Source organism: Hordeum vulgare, chromosome 2H (assembly GCF_904849725.1).
Source record: "Hordeum vulgare subsp. vulgare chromosome 2H, MorexV3_pseudomolecules_assembly, whole genome shotgun sequence".
NCBI lineage: Eukaryota > Viridiplantae > Streptophyta > Magnoliopsida > Poales > Poaceae > Hordeum > Hordeum vulgare.
The window spans coordinates 24,803,251-24,812,514 of NC_058519.1; the positions used below are offsets into that span (position 1 = coordinate 24,803,251).

The 9,264-nt window shown below is 45.5% G+C and overlaps 1 protein-coding gene across 1 annotated transcript; it reads right to left on the minus strand.

The window, feature by feature from the left end:
- Positions 1 to 7,019: 7,019 nt before the first annotated feature.
- On the minus strand, positions 7,020 to 8,450 carry LOC123425101 (UDP-glycosyltransferase 92A1-like). Its single transcript, XM_045108769.1, has one exon. It carries the CDS (start codon positions 8,448 to 8,450, stop codon positions 7,020 to 7,022), a length of 1,431 nt encoding a protein of 476 aa, XP_044964704.1.
- Positions 8,451 to 9,264: the final 814 nt, after the last annotated feature.

Here is a 9,264-nt window from a genome sequence, read left to right on the forward strand (position 1 = left end):
TGGATATGGACGACCACGACAAATGAGGTTTTTTCTTTTCTGAACCAGCACACGACAAATGAGTTGCGACCCCCAAAAACAGGCCCAGGGGCTAATCTTCTTTTGCTTTTTGATAGAAAAACACCTCCAACCATATGAACCCGCACATATATACCCTGCATCTATTACAGCAAATCTAGCGGGAAAGAATTGTCTAAGCCGAGTTGGTCCTTCATAAGAAGGGTCGGACATGTCTTCACCAAATAAGTACCCCATGCCCTCGTGCCCGACCATGAAGGGGGTGGAGCCATCTTGGCTTTGCTTCTCGTCGGGATCGAAGGGAATGCCATCGTCACCACCTTTGTAGATGAGGCTCTCCATGAACACGCGGTTGGCCTTATCTTCCACAACCGGCATTCTATCGAACGGGTTACGGGCGTTCCCCATGGCGTCGGCTCAGAGCTCACGAGGTCGTTTGCACGCATGCCCGGAGGACGATCCACAACCCACACGCATCGCGTTGAGATCGATGCCCGCGGGCGCTCGCGTGGCAGGCGCGACCACGCTCACCTCGGGTGAACCGGAGACAGTAGAGTTGCACAAACGAGGGGTTTGCGGGTGGTGCCGCTGGAAGCCGTGCGCCTTCGGCGTGGTGGACATGCACGGTGACAGTTGCAGGGATGAGCCGGTGATGGCCGCGGCCACAACGTCAACAACGAGCCTGTGCTGGCTTGGGTTTAACTCTGGCATCAACAGGGTCTCCTTCGTGGCAGCAGCGATGAGCCCGCTGGTCTTCGCAGCTTTGGCCTCTCGATTTACGGTGGCGGCGATGGTAGACGCGGGCGCAGCCGCGACCTCGTCCCTGGCTTCTTGCTCATGTTGTCGGTTCTTCCTCTTCAATAACCGGACGACGCGTTCCTCGGGCGTCAGAACCTTCTTCTTCCTTGTCGGGCGCCAGCCCTTTGCGTCCGACCTTGGTAGAGACGGGACCGGCGGAGGTGAGGCCAGCGACAGCGTCGAGGATTGGCGCATCGTCATCCATGGCGCGCGCACGAGAGTGGATGGGAGTTTTTTGGGAAAATTGGGGGGAAATGATGGCGATGTGCCACTGGTGGGCTAGGGGTGTGATACGTCACAAACGTATCTATAATTTCTGCTTGTTCCATGATCTTTTGGGTGACATTGCTATATGTTTTGCTACAATTTTATATCATTTTACACATATTTGGACTAACCTACTAACTCAGTGCATCCAGTGCCAGCTTCTGTCTGATGATGTCTATTTTGCAAGGGCTTTTACCCAATTTCTCGAAGCCCGAAAAATTCTAGAAAAATTATATAAAAAATCAGAGAAACGGAAGCTTCCGGATCAACGAAGATGGGCCAGAGGGGGCCAGGGGCCTCCCAGGCGGTCTGCTGGCCCGACCAGGCCCTAGGTCGCGCTAGGAGGTTGCCTGGGTGGGTCCCACCTCCTCCGGTGCCCTTCTTTGGCCTATATTTAGAGTCCCGAGAGGAAACCCTCGCAGACTTTCTAGAATCACGAATTTCTCCATCGTTCCGCCACCGCAGTGCTTCCAAGATCGGGAGCATCAGGAGTCCTCTTCCCGGCACCCTGCCGGAGGGAGGATTGACCTCCGGGAGCTTCTCCACCATCATGGACGCTTCTCGGACGTGCCATGAGTAGTCCTCCTTGGACCATGAGTCCATGACCAATAGCTATGTGATGTCTTCTCTCCAATCTTGTGCTTCAATGGTTAGTCCTTATGAGCTGCCGTACATGATCAAGGCATCTATGTAATTCTCTTGCTATTGCTATGTTCAGTTTGTTGGGATCCGATGGATTATGAGATTATGTTCAGATTGTTATGAGTTATATATTTGATTATCCTTTTATATGATGTTCCTTAGTGATTCATGCATGTTCTCTGTTGCTATTTATTGCTTTGGTCGAGTAGTAGATTGTAACTACAAGAGGGAGCATTATGCATGATTGTGGGTTCATGCCCCTCGATGTCTAGCTTGAGTGACAGAAACATGAGACTAGGGGATATGCTTGTTGCCACCAGGGAGAAAACAATGGTGCTTGTGACCACGGTTGCAAGGATTGTTTACCTTACGCGTAGTTCGTTAATGCAGTTGTCCGTTGCTTTGAGTTTACACTTTTGGGTGGGGCTCGCAACTTAATACCGGAGAGATGTTCTGGATAGATATCTCAAGGTGGATGATTAGTAAGTAGATGCTGATGAATAAACGGTCTACTTGTCTTGGCGTACTGCACATTACTATTGAACCTCTAACTATCAAGTAGCATAATTAGCATTGCGGTGCGATCATAATTCTATCAATTGCCCAACTGTGATTTGTTTACCCTAGCATAGTTGTTTATCGGCTTTTGGGAGAGAGACATCACTAGTGAACATCATGTGACTCCGGTCCATATCACCATCATTGTTGACATCTCCATCATTTACCGCTTTCATTTACTTTTCCGTTGCAATCACTATTACTTTCCCGCTTGTGTTTTGATCCTTTGCAAACTACAAGGCCAGAGAGATTGATAACCTCTCTGTACTCGTTGGGAGCAAAGTTATTTATTGTGTGTGTAGGTCCACGTCTTCTGCTAGCGCCAGGGTGGAAGACACCTACTTGTTGAGCCTAGGAGTCCTCTTGGTTCGATAAACCTTAGTCTCCGTGTAAGAGAAATCTGTTGCTGGCTACATCTCCACCTTCCACTTGGGTAACCAACGAGGGGCGAGAAGTATATCGATCAACTCGTCATCAAGCAAAGTTCTGGCGCCGTTGCCGGGGACTCCAGTCTTTAAGATAGGGGAGTTGCACGCTATCCTTTCCCTTTGCTTTTTAGTCTTGTTAGTTTGCTTTCTAGTTTTTGTTTTAGAGTCTTATACCAAAAACCACAAAAATATTAGTTGCTTTGTTCTTGCTTGTTGCCGCTGCTATGGGTTCCACTGAAAACACCAAGGTGTGTGACTTCACTAGTCACAACAACAATGACTTTATATGCACTCCTATTGCTGCTCCTGCCACTCAGGCCACGTCCTATGAGATTAAACCTGCTTTATTGAACCTAGTTATGAAAGATCAATTCTTCGGTGCCGGAGATGTTGCTGCCTCGCACTTGAACAATTTTGTTGAGCTCTGTAATATGCAAAAATATAAAAAAGTAGATGGTGATATTGTTAAACTTAAGCTTTTTTCCTTTCTCCTTGAGAGGAGGAGCTAAAGTGTGGCTTCAATCTTTGCCTAGGAATAGCATAGATTCTTAGGATAAGTGCAAAGATGCTTTTATTGGGAAGTATTACCCGCCTGCTAAGATTATCCAGTTGAGGAGTAACATTATGAATTTTAGGCAATTGGATAATGAACATATTGCTCAAGCTTGGGAACGTGTGAAATCTCTTGTTAAGAATTGCCCTACACATGGTTTGACTACTTGGATGGTTATCCAAACTTAATTTCTATGCAGGATTGAACTTTACCTCGCGGAATCTGTTAGACTCGACCGTGGGAGGAACCTTTATGTCAACTACACTTTGTGCTGCCACAAAGCTATTGGATGAGATGATGACAAATTATTCTCAATGGCACACCGAGAGAGCTCCAACAGGTAGGAAGGTAAACTCTGTCGAGGAGATCTCCTCCCTTAATGATAAAGTTGACATGATCATGACTCTACTTACTAAGCAAGCTTCTATTGATCCTCATGATGTTCCTTTAAATTCTTTGATTGCTCAAGAAAGAGAGCAAGTGGATGTTAATTTTATTTCTAGGAACAACTTCAATAACAATGCTTATAGGAGTAATTTTGGTAGCAATCCTAGATCGTTCCCATCCAACAACTATGGGAACAATAAAAATTATCCTAGCACCAAAAACTCCACTTCTGAATTAGAGAGCATGCTTAAGGATTTTATCACTTCTCAAAAAGCCTTCAACAAGAGTGTAGAAGATAAACTGGAAAATTAGATAGTCTCTCTTTGAAGGTGGACAACATAGCTTATGATGTAGAGATGCTTAAAATTATAACTTTCCCACTTGAGGAAAGGAACACCACACCCATGAATGCTATCCAAGTCCAAATTAATGAGAACATAAGAATGATAGCTAAACTTAAAGAGAGATGGGCTAGAGAAAAAGAAGAGGAAGAGATAATTAAGAGCCTTCCTACACACACTACCATTGCTACTATGCAAGTTGTTGAGGATCTCAAAACTTTTAGCACCCATCGCACTCCTAGTCCCATTGGACCTATTAATGGTGATGCTAATACCTCAACTATAGGACAAGAAGGTCCTTTGAATTTAGAGACTACCAAAATACCTCAACTATACCTCAACTATAGGACAAGAAGGTCCATTGGACCTAATATTTAGGTGACGTCTGCAACTTTTTCTAATATTCATGCTTATGTGTAGTTTATGGCATTGCAGACCTAATCTGTTCACATGAACAAATTTATTTGGTCAGGACCAAGAAATTAGTGATGAATTGGGGATTGGATTCTTTTTCCTGGTTGTTATAGCTCACGACTACATATCGCAGTTTCATGGATGCGTGGTGACTATTTGTGGGCATGGGTACATTACAAGTAACTATAGATGGGAGAGAGATAGCAATGATCACACTAGCTTTTATTATCAAAATCTGTTGCATTAATAATTACAGAGTTTACTTTGCAATGTTGCCAAAAAAGTAGTATGCAATCTTTTCTGCTTCTAAATGAATTATTCAAAATAGACAGGAGAGAAGTTTTAGCTTAGCTCCTAGATTATACATTTGGATGTATTTCCTATTTTTTAAAGATCCAGCAAATTGTTATGGGCAACTGGTTGAGTTGACTACATGTTTCTTTTTTGTTAACAAAAAAAATATAGTATTATTTAGGTTCTGCATGCAAATAAACTTTGAAAGGGGTTGTATAGGCCTTCAACTTCTACTTTCGTGAAAACTCGAAGTTCATTTCCCTAAGATCATTGCTATACAACTATGCATGTTGGAATTAATTGTGTAATAAAAATGTTTTGAAACCATCCGTATCATACAAGGTGAGATGAAGCTTAGTTCCTTCATAAATCAACGAAATGATTGTTTTATGATAGTAGAAATTGATGATTTGTTGTGTGATTTGTGTTTGTCATTCCATTCTGCATGATGGACTATTTTCTTGTTGTTGTATATAGGCTAGGGACGCAGCCTTCTAGTGTGGTGGAGGACCAATGATATCACGTGGACGGCCGTAGCAACACATAAAGTTAACTTCACATTCCTCGTCGACGACAATTTTATTTTTTATTCTAGGGTTTAGCTTGGTTTCCCAAATTGTTTACTATCACTAGTCACAAATACTCCTATGGCACGTGATATTGCATGTTTTGGCGGAAAATGCAACTTGCCTTCAGTTTTTTCCTTTGATTTGTATATTTTGTGTAAGCTTGTAACGGAAGTTTAATAAAGAGTTTGGAAATGTTGGTGGCAAAAGCTGTTTCTAGTAGAAAATGGTTTTGATAAGAGTGTTTTTTATATAGAGCTCCAATTCAGTAGAAAATATGTTTCCATTTATTGATTTGTACTGTGCATGTGTTAAAAAATATTTGTACTGCGCTTAGCTGAAGTTCAAGTTTCGGCAATGCTAATTGATCTCTTAATTTTGTACAATTTTGTTGTCAAGGTGGTACACTGGAGAGAGAGAGAGAGTGAGGGAGGTTGAAAATAACACTTATTCCTGATGTTGTTGACCTACTGGAATCACTATTGTGACGAACAGACCAAGCTTTTAAATCTAGGCCGATATAACCGATATATAGGCGATATATAGGCCGATATATCAGTTTTGGGGCTCTACACATATAAACATAACATATCATTCTTTTAATATCACTTTCACACAAATCATCCAATATTGCCGATATCTGACCGGATATGCTCATTGAAATAGATTGGTGTGTCGATGAGCATAATCATTTATTAGAAAGCGGTGAAAAAATATTATGTATTTAAACCTTCACCGCATTATCAAATTCATGCATAATGTTTTTGTGGAACATATACATAACTTATTGTTCTGGATCATTAATTAGCAAGTTCATAACTTTTTGTGCATTTTGTAAATCTATCTTAAATAATTCATTAATTAGCAAGTTCATAAACTAGGAATTTAAACTTGTTATGCTAGAGCGTTGACATCATGCATTTTTTAGACTAAAAAGACATTTCTGTACATGAATATCGGAAAAAATCAAGATATATTCCCTCCGATATATCTACATACCGTTTGATATATCACTAGGTATCCGACATCCTTATGTTCAAGCAAAAATGATATAAGCCTGATATACGATATTTTAAACCTTTGCACAAACCAACGACAATGTTAGGGCAAAGATGAATAAAGGGGTAGAAGAAGACAAGGATTGGTAAGAAGGAAATCTGTGAAAGACAAAATCAGTATTTTACTTATATTAATGAAAACATGTTATATGAGTGAAAACGTGTCATACTAAGCACACATTTATGAATTGTTATTGGACATGTCTTTATAATTTTGTTATGTTGCACAGATTTTTGGCTACTTAACATTTTAGTGGCGTCTAAGTCCAGGTTCCACATAAGCGATATAATTTTTCACAATAAAATTTCACTTTATACATCAAGACAATATTTATTTGTGATTTTGGATGCCGTCATGGAACTCTCGCAAACATATTGAGTTTTTCTTGTGATTTTATACATGCAATATTTGTGTCCCATGTACGAACATGCGTTGATAAGTTACTTGAGATCCACGCATAGACCAACTAAATATGTATTTAGAGAGTATAAAAATGTATTGTTTTGTATTAATAAAGCCACTCAACTGTGTTGTAAATATAAAAATAAATTTGGTCCGTAGCAACACATGGGTATTTAGCTAGTACTATTCCTGTATACAGGCTGATCTCATAACACACGAAAAATCTCATGATCGAACACCACTATGAAGCCGATCGGACCGTGGCGTCTACTACAATCCCATTTACCTTCTTCTAGATCGAGCACGACGACGTACGCGCCATCGCGTCCAAGAACATCCGCGTCACTCCCACCGACGACTCCTCGCCGTCGCCGTCCCTCGCCGCGTCTCTCACCTCCTTCATCTCCGCGGCCTTCCTCCTCATCGCGGCGCGCACTCTGGACGTCTCGCCGAGCACCCTCTCCACCGCCCCCGCCACCTCGTCCCTCGTCACGGCCGCCGACGCGCCGCGCGCGAGCTCGACGCACACCCCCATCTCCTCCGCCAGCACCTTGGCGTTGTAGAACTGCTCCGCCGAGAGCGGCCACCCGACCATCGGCACGCCCGCGGCGAGGCTCTCCTGCGCCGAGTTCCACCCGCAGTGCGTCAGGAAGGCGCCCGTGGCCGGGTGCGCCAGAACCTCCACCTGTGGCGCCCAGCACCGCGCCACCAGCCCGCGACCGGCCGACTCCATCCTCTCCGCGAACCCGTACGGAAGGCCCGACGACGGCGACTCGCTGGCGTTCACGTCGGCGGCGGGCTGGACCACCCACAGGAACTTGTGCCCGCTCTTCTCGAGCCCCATTGCCAGCTCCGTCGCCTGCGACGCGGAGATCGTGTACAGCGACCCGAACGACACGTACAGAACCGAGCCTGGCCGTTGCTTGTCGAGCCACGCCAAGATGGGGCTATTCGTTGTCGTCTTCTCTGGCGATGCCCAACTTGCTGCCCGAAGCAGCGGCCCGACCGGGAATATAGGGACCTTGTCGAGCCATTGCCGGAGCATGCTTAATCCCTTGGGCTCCAGCTTCTCGGCGGTGTTGACGAGCAGCGCGTCGGCGCGGGAGAAGGCGGCGATCTGCCTGCGGATGAAGGTGGACCACGCGTCGCCGCCGTCGGCCGCCGCGAGGTGGTCCGTGAGCTGCGAACGGTGGACGCTCATGTCCGGGAAGCTCGGCAGCCGGAAGGACTCGTCATCGTCGTCGTTGGGGACAAGCGGGACGCTGTTCCAGAGCGAGAAGTAGAGCGCGGAGCCGTAGCCACCGGTGGTGAGCAGGACGGAGTGCGTGACGCCGGGGTCGCCGCGGGCTACGTCCGACGTACATGCCACGAACATGTCCGCCACGACGTGCACGTCAGTCTGGGGGTCGGAGCGTCTGAGACCGACGATGAACTGGTGGAACGCTGGGCGGAGCGACTCCGAGGCGAGGAAGAGGTCGATGAGCTGATGGGAGGCATCGGCGGGGCGGAAAGGGAGGGCATGGACGGAGATGCATTCGTCGTCGAGTTGGGCGCGGAGGGAGTCGGCAGTGCCGGAGGTGGCGACGACGGTGATGCGGGCGTCGGGGCGGCAGCGTCGAACGAGGGCGGCGAGGCAGCGGAACGGCGAGAGGTGGCCCTGCGCCATGAAGGGGAACAGCACGACGTGATCGGCGCGTGGATGGCGATTGGTTTCAGGTGCCATGGCGATCGATCAAATCGGCGTTGCGGTGCCGGTGATCGAATTGGTCTCGATCGTGGGTTAGTTTGTTTTGGAAGACAAGATCAGAAGAAGAAGAGGGTTAATATGGTTATGCAACATACTCCCTCCGTTCCTAAATATAAGTATTTTAAGATATTTCATTATAAGTCTACATACGGAGCAAAATAAGTGAATCTACACTTTAAAGTATGTTTATATACATCTGTATGTAGTCCACTAATGAAACCTCTTTAAAGACTTATATTTAGGAACGGAGGGAGTATATAATTAACTACGTACGTATGTGTGCGCCAAGTCCGAAGCTGTTCATGATTCGGAGAACACACGGCGCCGTGTGTGACGACTTTACACGTGCACGGCTTAGAGCATCTCCAACACCGCGCTTCGCGTCGCGTCTAAAAATGTGTTTGTCGTGCGCGCGTCGGCTGGTTTAGCGTGGGGATAGACGTTGGCTCCAACGGCCGCGCTATAATGCAGCGCGTGCCGCTACAATAGCGCCCAAAAATACAGCGCGCGCAACACGCACAAACCACATACACATTTCAAAAAATAAAAGCAAAAATGATCAAATAAACAAAATAAATCAACAATAAATAGTCATTAATTACAACTCAAACAAATAGTTTATCGTTCAGTACAACAAATAATGTAATAAACACAACAAATAGTTCATGAACAATACAATGTTGAATGCAGAAATCATGCTCTTTCTCGTCCATGCCATGCCTACCACTCTTCAATCAGATCCTTCTGAAGTTCATTGTGCGTTGCGGGACGCCGAATGGCATGATAGGAG